We start from the raw sequence: 26,954 nt of genomic DNA on the forward strand, positions 1-26,954 counted from the left end.
CTTTATCATCGTATATATATTTAATGGAGCACCCCCTACTGGCCTGGTGGTCTTTAAGCTGACGGTTGACTGGCTTATCAGGGAATAGTTTACCAGCAGGAAGAGAAGAAAATCCTCCATTACACAACCCTTCACTCAAAATGACTTAAAGTGCCCCGATAATACTGATCCTAGACCAGATTTATCACTTTGAGGCCAGTTTACTGGGGCCTAATCCTTTACACTTGTACCCGTATACGGGTTGAAAATGGCAGATTTCGGCACGGATGAATGCCTTAATTGGAGTGCATGTACAGTAATATGCTATACATGACGTCAGAGCTCTGGCTCTGCGCTTCACAGCGCTTTATGGGTTTTGACTTGCAGCCGTTCTGAACTTGAGCACCTCATCCCACCCACTAATTGGGCAACTTTAGCAAATGTTTTGTTGTCTGAGTGCGGGAAATGCTGTAAATTAAGAGAACTCTATGTATTTTGAAAGATGAGACATTGAGGATTATAATAAATAACGCTTTGATGTCATACAAGCAAGCCAAACACCCGTGAGTCCAAATGTGCACTTTACATTTCCATATCATAAAACTCATGTCATATACAGTGTCAATGTTTATGATCACTATGTTTGATGTACAGTAAATGTAAAATCCACATAACATCTTGTGTAAGGTGAACTGTTGTCCTCACCTTTGGTATAATCATTTCCCCATAATCTCGAAACTGTTCCCTTTCAATTGCTACCATGGTTATGCATATGCATTTCATTATTCCTCTGTAAGAAACATGTAAATGTAGCCCTGTCCATAAAAGCCAATTTCATGGTCTGGCATATGAACTGATACTGACACTGAGAAAAATTAAGGAGGCTGTAAACTAACAATAAAACAACCTGAAAATCTCCCATAATTTCTTAGATATTGGGTTACTTTTTAAGTTCCCTCCCCCACATGTAGCCTATAGTATTGTGCCTAGATGTCAAAAAATGTAAGCTACACTATACACTACCGTTCAAAAGTTTGGGGTCACTTAGAAATGTCCTTGTTTGTCCATTAAAATAGCATCACATTTATCAGAAATACAGTGTAGACATTGTTAATGTTGTAAATGGCTATTGTAGCTGGAAACGGCTGATTTTTAATGGAATATCTACAGTTGAAATCGGAAGTTTACATACACCTTAGCCAAATACATTTAAACTCATTTTCACAATTCCTGACATTTAACCCTAGTAAAAATTCCCTGTCGTAGGTCAGTTAGGATCACCACTTTATTTTAAGAATGTGAAATGTCAGAATAATAGTAGAGATAATTATTTATTTCAGCTTTTATTTATTTCATCACATTCCCCGTGGGTCAGAAGTTTACATACACTCAATTAGTATTTGGTAGCATTGCCTTTAAATTGTTTAACTTGGGTCAAACGTTTCGGGTAGACTTCCACAAGCTTCCCACAATAAGTTGGGTGAAAGTCAGGTTTGTAGGTCTCCTTGCTCGCACACGCTTTTTCAGTTCTGTCCACACATTTTCTATAGGATTGAGGTCAGGGCTTTGTGATGGCCACTCCAATACCTTGACTTTGTTGTCCTTAAGCCATTGTCTTGAGATGGCCAGAAACAAATAACTTTCTTCTGAAACTCGTCAGAGAAATTCCATGCGAGAAATTGCCAAGAAACTGAAGATCTCGTACAACGCTGTGTCCTACTCCCTTCACAGAACAGCGTAAACTGGCTCTAACCAGAATAGAAAGAGGAGTGGGAGGCCCTGGTGCACAACTGAGCAAGAGGACAAATACATTAGAGTGTCTAGTTTGAGAAACAGGCGCCTCACAGGTCCTCAACTGGCAGCTTCATTAAATAGTACCCGCAAAATACCCGTCTCAACGTCAACAGTGAAGAGGCTCCCCCGGGATGCGTGGACCTGTGAGGCACCTGTTTCTCAAACTAGACACTCTAATGTATTTGTCCTCTTGCTCAGTTATGCACCGGGGCCTCCCACTCCTCTTTCTATTCTGGTTAGCCAGTTTGTGCTATTCTGTGAAGGGAGTAGTACACAGCGTTGTACGAGATCTTCAGTTTCTTGGCAATTTCTCGCATGGAATAGCCTTCATTTCTCAGAACAAGAATAGACAGACGAGTTTCAGAAGAAAGTTATTTGTTTCTGGCAATTTTGAGCCTGTAATCGAACCCACAATTGCTGATGCGCCAGATACTCAACTAGTCTCAAGAATGCCAGATATATTGCTTCTTTAATCAGCACAACAGTTTTCAGCTGTGCTAACATAATTGCAAAAGGGTTTTCTAATGATCAATTAACCTTTTAAAATGATAAACTTGGATTAGCAAACACAATGAGCCATTGGAACACAGGACTGATGGTTGCTGATAATGGGCCTCTGTACGCCTATGTAGATATTCCATTAAAGATCAGCCGTTTCCAGCTACAATAGCCATTTACAACATTAACAATGTCTACACTGTATTTCTGATCAATTTGATGTTATTTTAATGGACAAAAAAATTGCTTTTCTTTCGAAAACAAGGTAATGTCTAAGTGACCCCAAACTTTTGAACGGTAGTGTATATACAAAAGTATATGGACACCCCTTCAAATTAGTGGATTCTGCTTTTTCAGCAACTGTCCTCGGTTGCAACACTCACTACAGAGTTCCAAACTGCCTCTAGAAGCAACGTCAGCACAAGAACTGTTCGTTGGGAGCTTCATGAAATGGGTTTCCATGACAGAGCAGCCACACACAAGCCTAAGATCACCATGCTCAATGCCATGCGTCGGCTGGAGTGGTGTAAAGCTCGCCGCCATTGGACTCTGGAGCAGTGGAAACGCATTCTCTGGAGTGATGAATCACACTTCACCATCTGGCAGTCTGACGGATGAATCTGGGTTTGGCGGATGCCAGGAGAACGCTACCTGCCCAAATGCATAGTGCCAACTGTAAAGTTTGGTGGAGGAGGAATAATGGTCTGGGGCTGTTTTTCATGGTTCGGGCTAGGCCCCTTTGTTCCAGTGAAGTGAAATCTTAACGCTATAGCATACAATTACATTCTAGTCTATTCTGTGCTTCCAACTTTGTGGCAACAGTTTGGGGAAGGCCCTTTCCTGTTTCAGCATGACAATGCCCCCGTGCACAAAGCGAGGTCCATACTGAAATGGTTTGTTGAGATCGGTGTGGAAGAACTTGGCTGGCCTGCACAGAGCCCTGACCTCAACCCCATCGAACACCTTTAGGATATATTGGAACGCTGACTGTGAACCAGGCCTAATCGCCCAACATCAGTACCCGACCTCACTAATGCTCTTGTGGCTGAAGTCCCCGCAGCAATGTTCCAACATCTAGTGGAAAGCCTTCCCAGAAGAGTGGAGGCTGTTATAGCAGCAAAGGGAGCACCAACTCCATATTAATGCCCATGATTTTGGAATTAGACGTTCAACGAGCAGGTGTCCACATACTTTTGGTCATACAGTGTATGTGCGCTGATTTGGTTCATTCTGGTGTATTGTTTCTTCACCGCATGTTCTAAAAGGAAGAGACGGACTGAGACGGTGTCAGTCACGCTCGCGGCTGCCTCATCTTGTACAGACAGACTGAGCAGAGCAAAGGTCCCTGGAAGAACATTCCAGAGGCTGAAGGGACTCCGGGGAGTGCTAGAGGCCGAGTCGAGACTTCCATCTGCTCAGTCAGCACATTCCCCATCCCCGAGCTTCACTGTCTTGCCTCTATCCACTGATCCTGGAACAGCCAGGCCTCACACAGATACTAGTATGGCTCGACACAAACACAAAAACTGATCTCAGTTCAGTTAGTGTCTACATTAATACCATCATAGATAGACACAGACACAGATCCCATGTCAGACAGCCTCCCTGCAAGGAAACAGACACTGTCAGGTCATGGATAGTTAACCCACAGACAAGGTTGTCCTCCCTGGTTGTTTTCCTGTTTTATTGAATTTGTGGCACGTGCTGCCCCTCACACTGAGGTGTGTGTGTGACCCCTGGCTCTACAGCAAATGACACCCAAGGGCCACATTGGCTGCAGCATGCATGGTATTTTCCTTCGCTTCACTGTTTGCTTGGACAGCGGCATTGGCATATCTGGCCTAACCCCATGGTACTCAGCCCAGGGTCTGGACTCTCAACAGTGGTCAGTGTCTAGTCGTATGGTCAAGTCTTACATAGAATGGAAAAAGAAGGTTGAACACAAGACACCCACCCAGACATCCATCCTCCACCACGGATGGTTGGTTGCCCTCCACTTGCTCTGCTCTCCCCCCGAACACCCCACCTCCCTGGGGAGAGGCTCATAAAGACTGTCCCCTGAACCCCAGCAGCCATTAGCCACCAGACAGGAATGTCCTAGTCAAACTCCCTCCCAGTGCACATTAACTGGAGAGGAGGAAGGAGGGGTGCGGAACCCTATGCTGTCCCCATCACCACCCACACACAGTCCCAGCCCCATTACACTTCGTCATAAACACATCTTCTCGCACACACACACACACACACACACGCACAGGAATGTCATGTTGATGTTTCTTCTCTTGATCATTAGACTAGCTACCTTCAGGTTCCTACCGAAAAGCTAAGGTGGATCCAAACACTAAATCATACAGACCTTTCTGACTGTACAGTCGCCTCAACCCATCTTGTCATTTTGTTATTAGGAGTGTTCCTGGTTCGGCTCACACAGTTGCACAATCTCAAATCCACCCCTAGAACCTATGCACCTATGAAGATATGAGAGGATTTGATAGGTGTAAGCGATATGTTAATAAGTTTCACCATATTGCTTATAGCTGTCCGATCCCCTCAGGTATCCACAAGCGCACAAGGTGTAGGGTTTAGGGGTGAATTTGGAATTGGGCAACAGGACTGCTGTAGATTTATCAGCAGAGAAGCAGATAAATGTTCATAGCAGCATCTCCAGTTCCTCTCTCCACAGAGCTGTGTCGGTGTCGACATGAGAAGAGGCCTCGAGTCTGGGAGAAAGGAGACTAGTAATGTAGTCTAAACATTATCATCCGTCATAATCTGCCTACGTGACCCTCAGCTTCACCTGTGCATATCTGAAAACATTTCTCACCGCAAGTGGGAGAGAATGCCACCGGGCCTCTGTGTGTGTGTGTATGCCGGTGTGTGTGTCTCTGTGTGTGCCTGTGTGATCCCAGAAGGTCTTTGACATTAAAAAACTATTTATCAACTTCGACAGCGCACACTGGTCTTTCTCCGGTGGTAGGTCTATCATCGACGCACCATGCCCCATAATCGCTCTTTATACAAAAAGTGTCAGGTTACTGCGCCCGATGTGTCCTCTCGCTCACCTCCAAGAAAAATGAACGGTTGAAGAGTTGTGTGTCATGCAAATAGTTAATAGGTAGGGAGATGGGTAGGGAGTATTATTTTGACATATCTTGATACTGCTCATGCAACACAGGATCTGAGAAAGCACAGAGAACATTAAAATAATTCGTAAAATTGATGGACATTAGAATTGCCTAAGTGCTTTAAAATATAGATAAGTAGATATCCTACTGGAAAAATGCTTTAAGAGAATAATTTTAGTGAGTCACTCCTCTAATTTCTGTGTAATTTCTTCTATGTGGATGGAAACAAATATGACCTCTTGCTTGAATGAAGTGGCCTATACTGTACAATCCCTCTACTTGAGCACTCACAGCTACTACCAGGTAGACTCCCCTCACAGGTATGCTTTTACTTCTCAGAAAGTAGTGTGTGCACAGGGTGAAGTTTGTAAACAAAGACAGGTTTGACTGAATCCCAGCCAAAGTGCGGTTCTTGTCGGCTATAATAGAGACACAAGCAACTTCACACAAGTAGGCTAGAAATGTTTGCTCCAAATAATGTTGGTGCTTGCAGTATTACCAATGGACTGCAGACAGTAATTCACAAAACCTAGAGCTGTACTGGACTCCGGATGAATTTGCTACAGCTAGAAACCATAGAACAGCCAATAACCAAGTCTAGATTGACCACTGAACTCTCCATAAGCCCATAATTAACTATCTATATCAACTATATGTACTTAGTTTGAGTTTGGGTCTGTTTTTGCTGAATAATATAATAATATACGTCCACAGAAAATGGGGATTGCATTTCCATTGGGTATGCATTGTTTTGTAACCGATAGCAAAATGCCTGCTATTTTCCCCCTACTTTGTCAGTGGTGCATCTCCCAATGTGTAGCCAGTTTCACGGGTGTGTCAGCAAAAAACCTTCAAAACTTCCCCCAGCAAAGGCCCCCATTGACTGAGGTTAATATTACTTTATTGGTCATTGCACACAAGTTCCAACCGAAATTTCACTTCCACATTTAACCCAACCCTCCGAAAGACACACATCGTTTCACTGGGTGCCCAGGGAGCTGTTGTTGTGGGGGGTTAAGTGCCTTGATCAAGGGCATAACGGCAGGCAATGGCATCTAAGATTTGATACCAGCAACCCTCTGGTTTCCAGCTCACTCCTCAACAGATTTTTTCCAGTTGGACCCGGGTTTTGAATTGGCAACCCTCCCGTTGCTGGCTTGCCTCTCTTACCGCTAGGCAACTTGAGGGGGGGTCATAATCCAATAGTCACACCAATCTGGCTCTTTAGCTGTGAGAAAAATAAATGTACTCGAAGTCCAACACAATCCAAACACTCATGAGACAGGTAGTTCCCAATAAACGAGTACACAAGGAGTTAATTTCATTCTGAACTTATAATCAAATAGTAATAGTATGTCTTTGTCTCCAATCTAATTGTATGGAGTTGCTCTACACAGCTCAAGTAACACGGCCTATCTGCCTCCCCTCATAGACAAATCAGCTCTTCGGTAGACTTTGTCTTATCCGTAACGTATTTCTGAGTAACACAAACAGATTTGTTGCATACAATGTTATGAACTCTACTTTAGTAGTAGTAATGTATAGTGCCTTTGGAAAGTATTCAGACCCCTTGACTTTTTCCACATTTTGTTACGTTACAACCTTATTCTAAAATTGATATAATATAATATGCCATTTAGCAGACGCTTTTATCCAAAGTGACTTACAGTCATGTGTGCATACATTTTTACGTATGGGTGGTCCCGGGGATTGAACCCGGAATTGTGGACCCCATCATTCTTAAATGGAAGAAGTTTGGAACCACTAAGACTCTTCCTAAAGCTGGCCGCCCAGCCAAACTGAGCAATTGGGGGAGAAGGGCCTTGGTCAGGGAGGTGACCAAGAACCCGATGGTCACTCTGACAGAGCTCTAGAGTTCATCTGTGGAGATGGGAGAACCTTCCAGAAGGACAACCATCTCTGCAGCACTCCACCAATCAGGCCTTTATGGTAGAGTGGCCAGACGGAAGCCACTCCTCAGTAAAAGGCACATGACAGCCCGCTTGGAGTTTGCCATAAGGCACCTAAAGAACTCTCAGACCATGTGAAACAAGATTCTCTGGTCTGATGAAACCAAAATTGAACTTTTTGGCCTGAATGCCAAGCGTCACGTCTGGAGGAAACCTGGCACCATCCCTACGGTGAAGCATGGTGGTGGCAGCATCATGCTGTGGGGATGCTTTTCAGCGGCAGGGACTAGGAGACTAGTCAGGATCGAGGCAAAGATGAATGGAGAAAAGTACAGAGAGATCCTTAATGAAAACCTGCTCCAGAGCGCTCAGGACTTCAGACTGGGGTGAAGGTTCACCTTCCAACAGGACAACGACCCTAAGCACACAGCCAAGACAACGCAGGAGTGGCATCGGGACAAGTCTCTAAATGTCATTGAGTGGCCCAGCCAGAGCCCGGACTTGAACCTGATCGAACATCTCTGGAGAGACCTGAAAATAGCTGTGAAGCAACGCTCCCCATCCAACCTGACAAGAGCTTGAGAGGATCTGCAGAGAAGAATGGGAGAAACTCCCCAAATACAGGTGTCCCAAGCTTGTAGCGTCATACCCAAGAAGACTCTAGGCTGTAATCGCTGCCAAAGGTGCTTCAACAAAGTACTGAGTAAAGGGTCTAAATACTTCTGTAAATGTAATATTTCAATTTTCAATTTTTAATAAATTTGCAAAAATGTCTAAAAACCTGTTTTTGCTTTGTCATTATGGGGTATTGTGTGTAGATTGATGAGGAAAAAAACATTTTAATCAATTTTAGAATAAGGCTGTAACATAACAAAATGTGGAAAAGGTCAAGGGGTCTGAATACTTTCCGAATGCACTGTAAGTATTAGGACACGTGTGCATACAATAAATACATACATTTAATAAAAAGGGGAGTGGACATTTCATCACTGTGTTTACCATAGTCTCTCCCAACTAAACTAACATCCTACACACTTGTAATGATGTAACCCCTGCACAGTAAATATGCTGTAGGTCAGTAGGGGGAAGAACTAGTATTGATGTTCCTCCATGATTGCTTCCAGGTGTTTCCATTTCCAGTGTTGGGATCCGGTTATATGAGGTGAAAGGTCACAAGAGGCACGGGCAAGGAAGGCTGTTTATTAGTCACTGTTGTCTCACAGCTACGCATGGCACTGCTGTGACTCCAGCCCTACTGCAAGACATGGTCGTATTCATTAGGGCACGATTGGACAAATCAAAGTAGTTCTCCCCCATTTCAATCAGTTTTTTCCCATTTTGTGCAAAATGAACACAACTCAGGTCAGAAATACGTCAGTGAACAAACACCCATTCCGACTCAATAAAAACAACATGCCCTTCTGACTCAGTACGAAATTGCACACAAATAAATACATACAGGCTCTAGTAGTAAATACACTTTAGTCTACACAATTCTCTCTGCCCAGCCTTGGATACGCTTTAAAGGTGCACGTAGTAGCTGAAGTGGAGGCCATATTTTTCCACACCATGGATTACATAAATACACAATGTCCTATGAAATGCATGATTAGATTTCAAGTACTGAACAATCTCTATAGTACACACCTCCACATGGAAAATTAAAGAACAAGTGAACAGCAACGACATTCACTGTCAACCTGCGTCTCTCTCAATATCTTCACTGCTTTACTCTGCATTAGTTCCATTGATAACATCCATGCAACAGTGTCACAGACAATGGCTTTACAATTCAGTCAATATCTAGTATTACATTACATGCAGCCATCGTTTGTCAAGTGGAGAAGCTACACAATTCCTTAAGATAGTCCTAGCCACTTGTTAAGTCACACACATAATGCTGAAAACACTCATACACACATAAACACGCACACAAGCTGACACACACACACACACGTAGCTTTCACTTTATGACTTGTCATCCTCACCTGACACACACAGTACCATGTTTTCAGTTTGCATGACAAGACCGCTATAATTCAGCCATAACTCTAGCATATCATCTCACAATTCTGACAGACAGATAAACTTCTGATAATAATGTCTATTGAAATGGTTTCTTCATTAGGGTACAAGAGCGTTCGTGTCTTAGTGACCGTGCTCAGTAAACATTGCCGGGTGGGCTGCGGTGGGAAATGTTTGACCAGGTCAGGTTGAGTTCCTGATCGGAATGCCTTATCTTCAGTCTCTCTCGCAGAAACTCTCCACAAAAGTGTACGCAAAAACACCCACTGGGTGCAGTCTGTTCCTATTGAAAAAGTATCTGTCTCTGAAAAAAAGTCTCTAGTCTCTGAAATCCTGGATGCGAAAGTGTCTGATCAGTCGACTGGAATTGTAATTGTAATTCCTTGGCAGTAAAATAAGGACATTGAGGTCAAAGGTCAAAATCAGGTGAACTTGGTTGGCACGGCCCCATTGACATCAACTCTGTAGTCCTCTACTTCCAATCCTCCTCCATCCTCCTCATTCCATCCTAGTCTCTTGTCCGAGGGGTCTGTAGTCTTTCTAGGGAATGACAAGAGGATTATTGGCTCACTGGCACCCCCTATTGGGCTGTCTGTTTAAGTGCAGTTTTCGCTTCAGGTCTTGGCTTGTCTCAAGTCATTGTCTTCTCATTGAACCAGCAGGGTACTTCTCCACACCTACTATGCTGGGACAGGTAAATGAACTGAGTCTCTGTTTGCCCAATCGCCAGGAGAACCTCTGTGACTGACAGGACATCTGTCCAATGGGGACGCAGCGTACAGCAAGTGTTACCTGGGAGGGGACAAACATGCAAGTTGGCATAGCAACAACACTATCTGATCTTGAAGTGGGAATATAATGTTATATCTAGTCAAATATGACGATACAGCAAACATGACTTATCAAAGCATTCAGCACTCTGTTGAGATAGGAAATGAGCAAAGGGACTGGGGGACAAAGATGTGTTCATTGGTAAACATTTGGAGTATGTATGTGTATTTTGTGTGTATCAGTGGAGGCTCCTCAGAGGAGGAAGGGGAGGACCATCCCACTCTGTGATTTTCAGAAAAATCGTTTTTTAGATAAAACGACTAAATATATTCATGTTACCAAATACCTGACTAAAACACTCTGTTTTGTAATGGTCTACAGTAGCCTCAACAGCACCCTCTAGGGCAGCACCATGGTGTAGCCGGTGGACAGGTATTTTCCGTCTTCTGGGTACATTGACTTCAATACAAAACCAAGGAGGCTCATGGTTCTCACCCCCTTCCATAGACACAGTAATTATGACGACTTCCGGAGGACGTCCTCTAATCTATCAAAAGCTCTTGCAGTATGAATTAACAACTTGTCCATCCAATCAAAGGATCAGAGAATGAATCTAGTACTGAAATTATATAAGCCACAGCTAGCTAGCACTGCATAAAGTATGGTGAGTAGTTGACTCACAGAGAGAGAAAGACAATAGTTGAACAGTTTTCAACTAATTAATTTCTAGAAAAATTAAGGAGAAGCAGCAGAGAGAGAGAGAGTTATATTTCGTTGTATTTTTATTTTCCTATTTCACCTTTTACTAACCTAATGTGGCAGGCGTAGAAAGACGCCTGAGCGGAGTTCAGGGGAAACAGAAGTTAGGTTGCAAATACTGTATCCCTGAAAAACACGTTAGCATTTTTTGGCGACTCTGCATAGGCTAACCTTTAACTTACTTAGCTTATGCAGCTAATTTAGCCTATTCAACAACCTGAATCAAACAGAGAGGAATGCTATTTATGTTAGCTAGCTGGCTAAGGCTATCCAACACTGCAACTCTTCCAAGTCAAGGTAAGCTTTCGGTTGTATAAATGTATTGCCACCGGGGCCTGCCGGTGTAACTGCTAAACTGCTTGCTGTACCCTGTACTGCGTGATTGTACACATGGATTGGATTGTGGATTTCCTAACGCATTAGTTCTAGTTTGTTGACTAGAACATTAATATAGTGACAACAATGTAGGCTGTGTATCGGTTAGCGGTTATGGTATGAAGGTTTGGCTTGGAGAGATTTTTGCGCCTGGTCACAGACAGCTGTTGTGCTGTGCACTGAAGTCCACAAGCTAAGGGAAAAGGTGAGAGGAGGAGAGCGTGTAGATGCGAGAATGAATTATACAACGAGCAAAGTGATGATGCTGTATGTGGTGCTATGAAAGTGAACCGTGTGTGAGGGTGATCAGGGGTGTATTCATTCCGCCGATTCTGTTGCAAAACATTTCTGAACGAAACGGGAAGGGATCTAGGGCTGGGCGGTATACCGTATTTGACTATATACCAGTATTGATGCACGTACCGGTTTGGGTGTCACGCCCTGGCTCTGGGGACTATGTTATGTTGAGCCAGGGTGTGTAAGTCTATGTTGGTATATCTATGTTGGCCTGAGTGACTCCCAATCAGAGGCAACGAGTGTCAGCTGGTTGTCTCTGATTGGGAGCCATATTTAACTATCGGTCTTTTCACTTTGTGTTGTGGTTTCTTGTTCCGTGTTTGTTGGTTTATGTAACCAGGGACGTCACGTTTCGTTTTTGTTATTTTGATCGTGTGATCATCTTGATAAAATAAAATGCTCGCATTCAACGCTGCGCCTTGGTCCTCCTCATTGGTAGACGATCGTGACAGAAGAAACCACCAGAACTGGACCAAGCAGCCTAGTGAGGAGCAGAGAGGGTGGACTTGGGAGCAGTGGAGTAGGAGTCTCGACTGGGCCAAGCCAAGAGAAGAGGAGAGAGGTTGGACTTTGGAGCAGTGGGGTGAGAGTCTGGCGAGAACGATGGAGGCCTGGCCCACGGGGAGGAGAGACCCCCAGAAATTTTTTTAGGGGGGCTCACGACGTCGGGGCAGCAGGAGGCCGCGATAGAGCGGTCCAGCGGGTTGGCAGAGGAGGCCGCCAGGTTACGGGAGTCACTGGTCACCAGGGGGAGGGAGGTTGTAGAGGCACGGCGAGAGGTACTGGGCGAGCCAGTGGTGTGTGTTCCCAGTACGGGCCGGCCTGTTCCTGCCACTCCCACCAAGTCTGTGGTGCGCGTCGCCAGCCCAGTCCGGCCCATCCAAGCTCCCGCACCAAGTCAGTGGTGCGCGTCGTCAGCCCGGTCCGGCTCATTCCTGCTCCCCGCACCAAGTCGGTGGTGCGCGTCACCAGCCCTGTCCGGCCCGTTCCTGTTCTCCGCACCAAGTCTGTGGTGCGCGTCGCCAGCCCAGTCCGGCCCATTTCCTGCTCCCCGCACCAAGTCTGTGGTGCGTTTGCGTCAGCCCTGTCCGGCCCGTTTCCTGCTCTCCGCACCAAGTCGGTGGTGCGCGTCGCCAGCCCAGTCCGGCCCATCCAAGCTCCCCCGCACCAAGTCAGTGGTGCGCGTCGTCAGCCCGGTCCGGCTCATTCCTGCTCCCCGCACCAAGTCTGTGGTGCGTTTCGTCAGCCCTGTCCGGCCCGTTCCTGCTCTCCGCACCAAGTCGGTGGTGCGCGTCGCCAGCCCAGTCCGGCCCATCCAAGCTCCCCGCACCAAGTCTGTGGTGTGCTTCGTCAGCCCAGTCCGGCCTGTCCCTGCTCCACGCACCAAGCCTACGGTGTGCGTCGTCAGCCTGGTAAGGCCCGTTCCTCCTCCACGCACCAAGCCAGGGGTGCGCGTCGTCAGTCCAGCACAACCCGTGCCTGGGTCATGTCCGGAGCCGGATCCGCCGCCGAGGCGGAGTGCCCACCCGGTCCCTCCCCTGTTGTGGTTGTTTGGCGCGGTCTGAGTCCGCGCCTTTGGGGGGTACTGTCACGCCCTGGCTCTGGGGACTATGTTATGTTGAGCCAGGGTGTGTAAGTCTATGTTGGTATATCTATGTTGGCCTGAGTGACTCCCAATCAGAGGCAACGAGTGTCAGCTGGTTGTCTCTGATTGGGAGCCATATTTAACTATCGGTCTTTTCACTTTGTGTTGTGGTTTCTTGTTCCGTGTTTGTTGGTTTATGTAACCAGGGACGTCACGTTTCGTTTTTGTTATTTTGATCGTGTGATCATCTTGATAAAATAAAATGCTCGCATTCAACGCTGCGCCTTGGTCCTCCTCATTGGTAGACGATCGTGACATTGGGTTTCTAGTTTAGCTTGTATAACGGTACTCCAATGTATGGTTTGTTTAATGTGTTACGCCACTCCACCACTTGTAATGTCAGTTTTTTATAGTTTACTCGTTTGCTACTTGAGTAGTCTCTCTCCCGCTCACACCAAGCCGCACCCCCTGTCACCCAAGGAGAGTGCTCTACCATGAGTCACAACCACTTCACTTGCCGTTTACTCGCAGTGACTGTCTGCATGGTCAATGCTGCAGATGCAACAAGATGGTGACAATGATGCTGCTTTCCACTATGCTTCTTAATATCCTGTAAATGACACTATTAGTTTGTGTATCTTACTGTCTGCAAACAGCTAGTTTGTCTTTTCTTAGCAAGTTGTGGCTAAAATAAATTGTGTTAGCCACTAATGCTCATCGCTAGTTAGCTGGCTAGCTAGCTAAATGTACTTAGTCAAAGCAAACGTAGCTAGCTAACTAGAAAATACAGCCTGATACCAGTGCTGGTGTAGGCCTAGATCAGCATGTAGTTTGTGCAACTGTATATTCTAAATTAGGGTCCCCCGGGAAACATTGACCAACACTTTGGTTCCTACCCTGTCACAATAGCCCGTCCCTGGCTTGTCATGTAAAACAACACTATATCCAAATTGCCCACTATATTCTAACTTTTGGTTGAAGTTTGATTGAACTTTATAAAACAATCAGAATGGAAAAAGCCCCATTAAAAACATTTAGAATGTATGTGTTGCCACCCTAAGGTTATGCACTACTCATTAAGCATATTTAGAACTTGCATTATTCAAAAACCTAATATACCGTCATATTGTAATAAATTTGACAAATTACATAATATGATATTTTGGCCATATCGCCTAGCCCTAGAGGGACCTACCTGAATTTGTCCAATAGAAACTCTTGTTTTAGTTGCAAAATGTTTTGCAACTGTTTGGACTAATGATTACACTCCAGATCAGCTAGATGCAGGCAAGTGTGTGCAAGGTGGTATTGAATGTGTGTCACTGTCTGTCACCTTGATTACTCCAGTTTGTCTCTCGACCTGTGCACCTACGTTATAAACTTTAATTTGTAGGCTAGGATGTAGCAACCTCATGATTGGTATAGGGCAAATTCGAGTATCATGTAGTAGCCTAAACCTATCGATGTTACACTGAGCTGGGTGAATGGAATATGAAAGACAGTCATCCAATATGCTGTAATAGAAATAAGGTCATGCTCATTTTAAAAAATGGTCCTCCCTCATCTTGAATGGCACCAACTGCCACTGCTGTGTATGTGTGTTCAGTGTGTGTGTGTGTATGAGTGTGTGCCCATGCCTTTATGTGTGTGTGTGTCACACTCAACTCTCTCTTGTGTGTGTATGAACCCATGCACGTGTATGTGCGTGCATGTGTGTGCTCATGCGTGTGTGTCCCTCACCTCTCTCTCATGTGCAGTGTGGGGTGTGTATTGAGGAAGGACAGCTGCTGCTCCAGACTACACACACGGAAGGCCAGGTAGCAGGAGGACATGATGAGCAGAATGATACTGAGGGAGACAGGAGACAGACAATTACCACATTGTTTCCAACACATATGTACACTGATAGCTATAATAAAGGCCTATGGATCATTATATGAATGACATGCCTTGAGCTTCAACAGATGTTATCCCCAAGCATGCTATAAAATTCATTAAAATCTTAACAGCCATGAAAAACAACAGTGTAATGCCATTTACAAAAAATACAAATGTCTAAATGTGTACTGTAAGTGTAATATGAACTTGCCAGAATTACTATGACCAGCAGGTGGCAGTATGACAGTAAGGGAGAATGTCAATTGCATTGCCTTGATTCCTCACGTCTTCTCTCCTCGTGTCCTTCTCAAAAGGTCAGAGTGGAGGGTCCTCTGACCTTCTCATCCAATGGTTTTGAGAAGGAGGTGAGGAGAGAGGACGCCAGGAAAGACAATGCAATTTATATTCTCCCTAAGTGTATAGTAACAGTACAGGACATTAGCCCTGTGTGTGATGTGAGGGCAGTGTGGTCTGTCCGAAGCCTGGTCCCAGATCTGTTTGGGCTGCCTTGCCAACTCCTATGGTGATTGTCACACCACGAGAACACAAACAGCACCAGGTTAGTTCATCCAGTACTCACAGAAGGATGAAGAACTTGAGCAGCTGGTACTCCATGTGGCCCAGCTCTGGCACTGGCTCTGTCAGGAGGATCTTCTCTGTCTCCAGACTCCGCTCTGCATACAACACAACAGACCAAAATGTGTTAGCGTTAGCGTTGAGCTATTGTGTGTCTATAGACAGCACAACACAAGAGAGAGCAATTCTAATTAGCGTTAGCATTAAGCTAATCTGTCTCTATAGACTGGTTGGGTGACAACGTCACAAAAATTATGCGCGCACATCGATGAGGCAGAAGGCCGTTTGGCGTTATGATTCTGAACGGTCAGATAGCTGGCAACAATGACAAGACGCTGCCATGTGGGGAATCGTAGGTGGCTCGTTTCGGCTCGTTGTCTCTTGTTATTGATACCATGTCTTGTTTTGCTAATATGGTTTAAAATAATTGCTAGCTAGCTAACCAACAACTGTAACGATGTATTTGAGAGACAACAAGTGCTCACATATGTATTTATGTCTTCAATAAACATTGCGCAAGCGCCGGTTTTGTTGCTAAACAACCAACCCGTCTATAGACAACACAACAGATCATAATGGCATTAGTGTTAGCATTGAGCTATTCTTTCTCTATAGACTACACAGTCAACACAGCGTTGAGTATGTGGGTGGCTAACAGCTAACAAGGCTAAGCGCCACTGTCTGTCTCCTATCCCACGTCTGACACCAATGCAGCAAGAATTAAACTTGAAGGCAGACACTTTGGAGAAACATTAACACAGGGGATCCATTTACAACCTTACTTTGATTAGCCTACACAATAGCATTTAAACCATAATCATTGCTTTAAAGTGGTGCTTCCACATAGAAAGTAACAATACTAGTCTTGGAGCTAGTTTTATAGTAGGATATCTTTTGTACATACAGTATGTGTTGATTGTGCTAACATTCCATTCTACCCATCTTTTTTAACAGGGCTGGGTTTGGCCTCTACAGGGTATTGTTCATTATGTCACACTATGTAAATTGTTTCAAAATGTTTTGCAACGGCAAACAAAAATTTGCATTTCTTATTGGACAAGTCAAGGTAGTCCCTCCATTTTTCAGTCCATCTTTTTCCATTTGGTGGCTAATGAACAGGACCCTGCTAAAAACTCCACCCAGCTGGGCTTTTAATGATCTGAGAGAAGGTACAATTAAGTATGAAAGAAGCGGTCTGTGTTTTTCCCGCCACTCTGAGGGCACCTCTCATACGTCTAGAATTACAGGCATGCCCTAAGTACAACCAGAGATACTGGAAATTATGACGAGATGCTTGTGTCTCCGCCCTAACAATGGGATTCGCTGTCCACAGAGCGGAACAGCGGGCTGTCAAGCTCCCGCCTATTCCTGTCTTTGGATTGGTGTATACATCTCGTTATTTGAATACTTTTTTGAATTCTTTGATGAGGGGTGTTGACGTCAACCGCCTGTATTCAATGGAGAGTGAGATGCTATGATAGCCTCATGAATATGCACAGACCGTCACAAATTTCAACAGGGACAACTCTGATATAAAGTGTTTTTTCTCAAAGTTTCCGGGATGTCACGTGCATCACACTTATATCAGTACACTTGTAACAACCTAAGCATTACAAACCTTCTATTAGATTAAATAAGCCTCACGTATCAAATTGCAATACATTTTTATCTTGACTAAATTTAACACTCTCATTGCCCCCCATACAAAAACTCCTCACTCGCTTAATAATTAATGATATGCTTAACGTGGACAGATTTTGGGTGGAGAAAACCCTCTCGCGTCGCCTCTTTCTCTCTGGTACAACTGAACTCACTTCCTCTAGCCCAGGGATGAGCAACTTTGATGGGGGTGGGGGCCACAAGAAAACAGAACTCATCATGAGGGGCCGCAGTGGCTCAGTATCCACACCACCCCCCCCCACCTTGCAAGCAAAGCACTTTAGCGGGCCCCCTCGTGACAGTGAAGATAATACAAAAAAGATATTTTTTAAAGGTCATTTCCTGCTATCCTACACATTTTGCCATGGGGCGGAGAGAAGATTTTGCAATTTTATAACTAATTTCATGCAATTCTTCTCATTTTGCCATGGGGCGGAGAGAAAAATGTGCAGTTTTACAGCTAATTTGCTGCAATTCTACACATTTTACCATAGGGTGGAGGCAAACGTTTGCAGTTTTTAATATGATAACTGATTGATAATCTAGTGGCCCCACCCCGGTCGGTAATTCGACCATGCTTACTAGAAGTTTAGATAGCTGGCCACTAGACTAACTTACCAATCTGCTGATGCACAAACACATTTCGAAATTGCACCTTGTGTATTCTATTATTCTAACTCTCAAGGAAAAGTAAGTTGAGAAAAAAAATTCTTACGACAAAGTTGACCTCATACAAAATACAAGAGTCCAAGTAGTTTATCCGTGAACATATGTGGCTCTATGCACCCTGGTTAGAAAAATACTATCAGCTGGGTAATTAGTAGCCATAGATCCCTACTTATCAGTGTGTGAGTCAATAGTGTGTGACATTTGGCCCAGAAGGTGACTGCAATGGCTACATTAGCAAAACAGCTTGTGTGTGGAGGAAGGAAGAGATATCAACCGATCAGCTAATAGTCCTCTTTTCTGTCAAGCATTATCTCGGTACCACGTTCATCTGTACAAACAATAGTACGCAAGTATAAACACCATGGGACCACACAGCCATCATACCCCTCAGGAAGGAGACGCGTTCTGTCTCCTAGAGATTAATACTTTGGTGCGAAAAGTGCAAATCAATCCCAGAACAACAGCAAAGGACTTTGTGAAGATGCTACATTAGCAAAACAGCTTGTGTCTGGAGGAAGGAAGAGATATCAACCGATCAGCTAATAGTCCTCTTTATTGTCGAGCATTATCCCGGTACCCGTCTGTCATGAGAGACTACGTCAGGCATAGAGAACCAAAACAGAGCCTAGCTTACATTTAAATGTTAGTCATTAAGTATGTAGTATTTAGCCATTTAGCTAAGTGCTCACTTCCTTTCAGATTTTCCCCATAAGACCCGGGATACAAAGTTTAGAACTGGCAACCCTCTTGTTGCTGGCTTACCTCGAAAACCTCTAGGGGCAAGCAACATCTCGAGGGCTTGAGGGCCACATAAGGATTAACAAATTCAAAGGAAGGTCGTACATATTTTTGTTTGGACTGATTTGTTTGTCAAAATCAATTTGTGGACTGGAAAAAGGGCAGTTATTTCCAAATACTGTTGAAGTCGGAAGTTTACATACACTTAGGTTGGAGTTATTAAAACTAGTTTTTCAACCACTCCACAAATTTCTTGTTAACAAACTATAGTTTTGGCAAGTTGGTTAGGACATCGACTTTGTGCATGACACAAGTAAGTTTTCCAACAATTGTTTACAGACAGATTATTTCACTTATAATTCACTGTATCACAATTCCAGTGGGTCAGAAGTTTACATACACTAAGTTGACTGTGCCTTTAAACAGCTTGGAAAATTCCAGAAAATGATGTCATGGATTTAGAAGCTTCTGATAGGCTAATTGACATCATTTGAGTCAATTGGAGGTGTACCTGTGGATGTATTTCAAGGCCTACCTTCTAACTCAGTGCCTCTTTGCTTGACATCATGGGAAAATCAAAAGAAATCAGCCAAGACCTCAGGAAAAAAATGGTAGACCTCCACAAGTCTGGTTCATCATTGGGAGCAATTTCCAAACGCCTGAAGGTACCACGTTCATCTGTACAAACAATAGTACGCAAGTATAAACACCATGGGACCACACAGCCATCATACTGCTCAGGAAGGTGACACGTTCTGTCTCCTAGAGATTAATTACTTTGGTGCGAAAAGTGCAAATCAATCCCAGAACAACAGCAAAGGACTTTGTGAAGATGCTGGAGGAAACAAGTACAAAAGTATCTATATCCACAGTAAAACGAGTCCTATATCGACATAACCTGAAAGGCCGCTCAGCAAGGAAGAAGCCACTGCTCCAAAACCGCCATAAAAAAGCCAGACTACGGTTTGCAACTGCACATGGGGACAAAGATCGTACTTTTTGGAGAAATGTCCTCTGGTCTGATGAAACAAAAATCAAACTGTTTGGCCATAATGACCATTGTTATGTTTGGAGGAAAAAGGGGAACGCTTGCAAGCCGAAGAACACCATCCCAACCGTGAAGCACGGGGTGGCAGCATCATGCTGTGGGGGTGCTTTGCTGCAGGAGGGACTGGTGCACTTCACAAAATAGATGGCATCATGAGGAAGGAAAATGATGTGGATATATTGAAGCAACATCTCAAGACATCAGTCAGGAAGTTAAAGCTTGGTCGCAAATGGGTCTTCCAAATGGACAATGACCCAAGCATACTTCCAAAGTTGTGGCAAAATGGCTTAAGGACAACAAAGTCAAGGTATTGGAGTGGCCATCACAAAGCCCTGACCTCAATCCTATTGAACATTTGTGGGCAGAACTGAAAAAGCGTGTGTGAGCAAGGAGGCTTACAAACCTGACTCAGTTACACCAGTTATGTCTGGAGGAATGGGCCAAAATTCACTTAACTTATTGTGGGAAGCATGTGGAAGGCTACCTGAAACGTTTGACCCAAGTTAAACAATTTAAAGGCAATGCTACCAAATACTAATTGAGTGTATGTAAACTTCTGAACCACTGGGAATGTTATGAAAGAAATAAAAGCTGAAATAAATAATTCTCTCTACTATTATTCTGACATTACACATTTTTTAAATAAAGTGGTGATCCTAACTGACCTAAAACAGGGAATTTTTACTAGGATTAAATGTCAGGAATTGTGAAAAACGTTTAAATGTATTTGGCTAAGGTGTATGTAAACTTCAAACTTCAACTGTATATAGGTCCATTATAATTTCTACATAGTTTCTATTAGGTTTTAGACGTTTATGTGCAGCCTGGAGAATTTTTTAAATCCAAAATAATCCTTTCCCACCCAAGAAATGACTACCTGTTGCCCCATGATGATTAATGATTGAGTGGGGCTTACCTTTGATCTTACCCTTCAATGTCAGTGGAACCTCAGTGGGTAGGTAGGGGGTGTCCACTGCACTCAGGCTGCTGGTGGAGTTACCCAGGAGGTCTGGGAGAGAGGAGGACACGGACGGAATGGATGGCTTCCTCCTCCACTTCAACACTGGAGGGAAGTCATTGACCACAGGGAACTCATCCTGAATGAGGGAGGAGAGGAGCAAGGGGAAGAGAGGAGGCCAGCAGAGGAGGAGAGGAGATGGAGTTGAGAGAGGCTGAAAGCAAAAGGTATCTTTAATTAAGGTTAGGTGATACAATCACAACATTTTGGTCGACACGTTAGGGATTGTATTGCCTAAGCTTTATTAAAATATCACGTTTGGGAGCAGCAAAACAGTGAGTGGACATTCTCTTTTTCTATGTATTGGCATAATTTTTTCCCCAGCGGCTGTTATTAATTTGGATATGCGTTTAAAAAAACTAATCACATTATGCCAGTGATTAAAAAACAAGATCAAGAGGAGAGAAGGCTAGAAGGGTAGTTCGAGTTTGAGGTCCCTTTAAGCACTCACATCATTTAGTGGGATATTATTGCTATAGTAGCTCTAAAAGCCCTTTTACTTTCGCCTGAGTAAAATACCAGCATGATAAGCTTCTTAACCCATGATGCCCTTAACCCATAATGACGTCAACAACCACAAAAGGGTCTACTAAAGGATCAAAAACAGTAGCAAAAAACAGCAGTTTGAGGCACTCTGCTTATCTTATTCTTAAGAGGACTTACAATTGACAGGGAAGGCCAGAAGCAAGCTTCAATTTTTTTTGCGCAACATGTAAAGTGTTGGTCCCATGTTTCATGAGCTGAAATAAAAAATCCCAGAAATGTTCCATACGCATTAAAAGCTTATCTATCTAAAAAATGTTGCACACATTTTTTTTTTACATCCCTGTTAGTGAGCATTTCTCCTTTGCCAAGATAATCCATCCGCCCGACAGGTGTGGCATATAAAGAAGCTGATTAAACAGCATGATCATTACACAGGTGCACCTTGCGCTGGGGACAATAAAAGGCCTCAGATGTCTCAAGTTTTGAGGGAGCGTGCAATTGGCATGCTGACTGCAGGAATGTCCCCCAGAGCTGTTGCCAGAGATTTGAATGTTCATTTCTCTACCATAAGCTGCCTCCAATGTCAGTAATAAAAACATTTTGTGGGTAAAAACGAATTCTGATTTGCTGGGCTCCCTAGTTGGTGGGCCTATGCCCTCCCATGGCTGCACCCCTGCCCAGTCATGTGACATCCATATAGGGCCTAATGAATTTATTTCAATTGACTGATTTCCTTATACAGTTTGAACTGTAACTCAGTCAAATCTTTGAAATTGTTGCATGTTGCGTTTATATTTTTGTTCAGTATAATTTACTACTATGAGAGTCACGTTGAGTAACGTGTAGGGACATATTCAAAACACTTAAAGTGGCAATTCACTCTCCTTGCAGCAGTGTCTAAAAAACCTTTTGCTGATTTTTATTTATTTATTAACCATAAAGTGTATGTACTTTACTGTGCTCATCCTTGGGATATTGCATTCAACAGTAAAAGTTAAAAAATCGATGGAGGACGTCTTTAACAAATGCCTATCTCTCTGACTTTCATAATGCTAATGCTACACTACATTACCCATCTATCTCCTTGACCCTACACACACTTACTATAAAGTACAGGGATGTTGTAAATTGCACATTGTCTGGTTCAATTTATGGTCATTGGCAGCTGGTCAACAAACAGTAGCAGATGGATCTAGACTGTCAAATGTGTTGTGTAAAGCAGGGTTGGTTGCACCACAACTGTATTCTGGGCGTCTGTGTTTGATCTCTTGCCAACTCCTTGTCACTCATTCCATGAGGAGTTGGTAAGAGAACAGAAACCGCCTGGCACCCAGGCTACCATATCTGTCCTACTGTAGTGCACCCAGAGTAGTGCAGTTTAGTGTACTGGCTGGGCTTACCATAGATAGTGAGCTAGGCTCCTCCAAGTACTGCTTCAGGCTTAGGCTTTTCTTCCCATTCACCTAGGGAGGAAAATAAGGTTACATTGTAACTACAGTAAGTATTAGTTCTCTATTGTGTAACTACAATGTAACTACACTACAGTATGGATATCCACGATATCTGCTCAACTATACAGACCATAGATGTGGTAAAGAGGTCAATGGAACTCGACCAAAACAATGGAAATGCCATGGAAACGGGTGGGCGAAAGATGACGTGGGAGAAAGATCCCAAATCTCCTCATTGCCCCCCAGCAAAATTAGCCCATTTAAGCTATTGTTTATATGTGTATTTCACACTATGTTGAGGTAAAATTTGGCGTATAATGCTTGTATGGATGTCAACCCAAATACATATTAATATCATCATCACCAATCAACTGCATTACAGTTACAAACAACTTTGACTGCCAACAACAATTTCTGTATGCTAGCTATGCTATCAGCTTATACGAATGGGAGTTAGCATTTAGCAGCCACTTTTTCTAAACCTGAAAAGGGACTTTCTAAATGTTATTCACCGAAAACTGCCAAATATATCAAAATCGGACTTTAGTAACCACATTGTGGGCCTGTTACAATACATCAATTATGATGGATTTGACCAATATCAACTTGGTTAGATAAGATTTGATAAATGTGCGCCAATCCGGTGAACTTCTTCTCTCCCCCACGGTCTGCGTTCCATTGAACTTTTTGCCACATCTATTGGTATACTAAAGTCCCTTTGACAATAGCATATTCTGAGGTTATTTTGCACCTGAAGGTGTGTACAGATCCTCCTGAGGACATCGTAGACACTGTCTCGGGACAGCAAGGACACAAACACATACTGCAAAAGAGAACAAAAACAAACTTTAGCTCCACTATCTTTGATAGTCTATTACAGAAGATGTGAAGATTCACAGGTTATCAACAAAGTTAGATTTCTCACTTGTCAACTGACATCTTTATGAAATGCAATGACTGATTAGCTTCATCCAACCTAGCTGTGCACTAGATAAACGAAACAGACAATATGTGTATAGTATGTGTTACCCATAAATGTTTTGCTTAGACCACTATTCCCAAAACACGTTTAGACATTGAAGTTATCTGAGAGCTGTCTCTCCCACTCAGCTTCTCCAATTCATCCAAGACAAAACAAAGCCAGGCGGCAGCCAGCAGCTTTAGCTGTCGTCACTAAGGTCCATAAAACCCCATAAAGGTGTTCGCTGTCAGGAGCCCTGTTACATCACACCACTATCTGGTACAAGAACGAGAACAGGCTATTGAGTTAACGTTAGAAACAAAACACAAGCACCCTGATTGCTGTACATTCCTTTTTATGATCAAATGTTTTTATTTATAATAATAACTGTTAGGAAACAAGAATACAGATACACAGAATGAAGTTACAACCCCCCTCCCCCAAATCAATCCCACCCCACCGAGGACCCAATGGATCTAATGACATAAAGACGGATCAGAAAAGCAAACAAACCAAACAAAAAAACTCAAAGCAATACATCACGAAATTATTAAGTAGCAAGAAGCCATTGGGTCAACGCGAGCCGTAGACAACTCCATATAAATCACATACAAAAATATTAAGATCTATTGAGCGTGGAGGCTTCCATCATACAGAAATAATTTTCTTGGCGGCCGCAGTTTTTATAACTTACTTTGTACATAATGTTACTACAAACGTCTATTATGACCGAAAAGAGTCCGACGCGAAGGATATACTGCTTCTCAGAGACCAGGCCCAAATCCCCGTCATTCGCATGAAGAAAATACAGAAATACAGGGGGCGTAGATTGGGGTGCCTTGTGAGAATTTGTCGGCGAGTGGGTAACCTGCCTCTACCATCCGTTCTATTGGCCAACGTGCAATCACTGGAAAATAAACTGGATGATCTCCGCTCTAGACTATTCTACCAACGGGACATTAAAAACTGTAATATCTTATATTTCACTGAGTCATGGCTGAACGACAACACGGATAATATTCAGGGGACTTTAATGCAGGCAAACTTAAATCAGTTTGACCTAATTTCTACCAGTATGTCACGTGCAACCAGAGGAAAAAAAACTCTAAACCACCTTTACTCCACACACAGAGATGCATACAAAGCTCTCCCTCGCCCTCCATTTGGCAAATCTGACCACAATTCTATCCTCCTGATTCCTGCTTACAAGCAAAAACTAAAGCAGGAAGTACCAGTGACTCGCTCAATACAGAAGGTGTCAGATGACACGGATGCTACGCTACAGGACTGTTTTGCTAGTACAGACTGGAATATGTTCCGGGATTCATCCAATGGCATTGAGGAGTATACCAAATGGCCACCCCCCCTTTGATTTTACACTGCTGCTACTCGCTGTTTATTATCTATGCATAGTCACTTTACCTCTACCTACAAATTACCTCGACTAACCTTTACCACGAATGGGAGTTAGCATTTAGCAGCCACTTTTTCTAAACCTGAAAAGGGATATAGCATCTGTATTGTTATTTTATTGGGTTACTTTTTATTTTATTTTTAACTTTATTTTATTTAGTAAATATTTTCTTAACTCTATTTCTTGAACTGCATTTTTGGTTAAGGGCTTGTAAGTAAGCATTTCACGGTAAGGTCTACACCTGTTGTATTCGGTGCATGTGACAAATACAATTTATTTTATTTTATTAAAATGGTCAAAAATACAAAAATATACCTTTGAGCAAAGAGCAATTTCTCAAGCAAGAATTTTAATAGGACTGTCTGGGAGTGGTCTGAGTGGGGAGGGGAAAACTAGCTGTTATTGGCAGAGAGGTTTGGAACTCTCTTTCTTATTGGTTAATTAACAAATTTACCGCTTGGTGAACAAAACTCCATCCCACAAAAACAGGCTGAAATTTCAGGCAGTCTTTTCAAACAGCTCTTACACTAATTTTCACAATTTCACAGTATTATCCAACCTCTTAGTGTGGAAATCAGGAAAATCACGTTTTTGACTGAACTGGGCCTTTAACCTGATATGTTGTATGTTCTCAATTTAGAGCAGTGTCTGTTGAGAACAAACTGCAGGTACAGTAACTGCCAAAATAAAGGAAACACCAACATAAATTGTCTTAACCCCCTAGAGTCAATTTCCGAGGCCCCGCGGAAATCAAATTAATATATAACAAAATTATCCCCAGAAAAATCTGTCAGTTTAAGCTAAAGATATGTTTTTTTGCATTGGATGCCTCTCAATACAACGCATCCGCCGATGTCACACTTCCGCATCTGCGGTGTTTATCAGACCATGAGACATCCTGAAAAGGTGGAGACAATCACAAATACAGGTGAAACAGATCAGGGTGTGACAGTACTCCCCCCTCTAGGGGCACCACCTGGCATCCTACCTGGGCGCATACCTGGTTGACCGGGGTGCCAGAGTTGAAACTCAGCGATGAGGCCTGGGTCCAGGATGTCCCTAGCGGGGACCCAGCACCTCTCCTCCGGGCCATAACCCTCCCAGTCAACCAGGTACTGGAATCCCCTGTCTTGTTCTGCGCACAGATCGTGCAGGCGGAGATGTCACAAACCGTGGTAGGCCACCAAAAGCGTTGTCGCACAAAGGTCAGGGTCCGACGGGAGCCCGGGTGGCAGGCAAGCCTGAAGGAGTGGGCCCACTCCAGGACCGAGGAGCGGACAGCGTCAGGAACAAACATCCGATTATCTGGGCCCCACCTCCCCCCAGGGTTCGGCTGGGAACGCTGCGCCTCCCGGACCTGCTTCCCTATTCCCCAACTGAGTGCCATCGCCAAGCACGAGGTGGGAAGGATGGTCTCTGATTCCGGGGGTGTAGCCGCGGGGCTATAGCGGCGTGACAGTGCATCTGGCTTGACATTCTTGGATCGCGGTCGGTATGAGAGAGAGAACTTGAACCGGGTGAAAAGCAGGGCCCACCTAGCTTGCCTGGAATTGAGACGCTTGGCGGTGCGGAGATATTCCAAGTTCTTGTGGTCTGTCCACACAATGAACGGAAGTTCCACCCTGTCCAGCCAGAGCTTCCACTCCTCCAACGCCATCTTCACTGCGAGAAGCTCACGATTCCCCACACCGTAATTCCTCTCCGTGGTGTTGAGGCGATGGGAGAATGCGGCGCAGGGATGTAACTTGAGGTCCAGGGCCGAACGCTGGGATAGGACCGCCCCCACTCCGACATCCGAAGCATCGGCCTCCACCACGAACGGGCGGAACGGGTCAGGATGAACCAAGATGGGAGCAGTGGTGAAACAGTGTTTGAGGTCCAGGAATGCCCAGTCAGCAGCTGGGGACCATGTGAACGGAACCTTGGGAGAGGTGAGTG

The 26,954-nt window shown here is 43.9% G+C and overlaps 1 protein-coding gene across 1 annotated transcript in view; it reads right to left on the reverse strand.

Annotated features, from left to right (window-relative positions):
- Positions 1–8,247: 8,247 nt before the first annotated feature.
- LOC121532111 (GRAM domain-containing protein 2A) overlaps positions 8,248–26,954 on the reverse strand; it is a 90,490-nt gene continuing 71,783 nt past the window's right edge. The window contains exons 7-12 of the mRNA XM_041837817.1: positions 23,393–23,464; positions 22,591–22,653; positions 20,603–20,783; positions 15,577–15,670; positions 14,859–14,966; positions 8,248–10,123 (exon numbers count right to left, since the gene is read on the reverse strand). Of these exons, the coding sequence (XP_041693751.1) occupies positions 10,120–10,123; positions 14,859–14,966; positions 15,577–15,670; positions 20,603–20,783; positions 22,591–22,653; positions 23,393–23,464 (522 nt within the window). The 3' untranslated portion in view covers positions 8,248–10,119. The remainder of the gene's footprint in view (positions 10,124–14,858; positions 14,967–15,576; positions 15,671–20,602; positions 20,784–22,590; positions 22,654–23,392; positions 23,465–26,954) is intronic.

The sequence above is a fragment of the Coregonus clupeaformis genome, chromosome 19 (assembly GCF_020615455.1).
Source record: "Coregonus clupeaformis isolate EN_2021a chromosome 19, ASM2061545v1, whole genome shotgun sequence".
Taxonomy (NCBI): domain Eukaryota; kingdom Metazoa; phylum Chordata; class Actinopteri; order Salmoniformes; family Salmonidae; genus Coregonus; species Coregonus clupeaformis.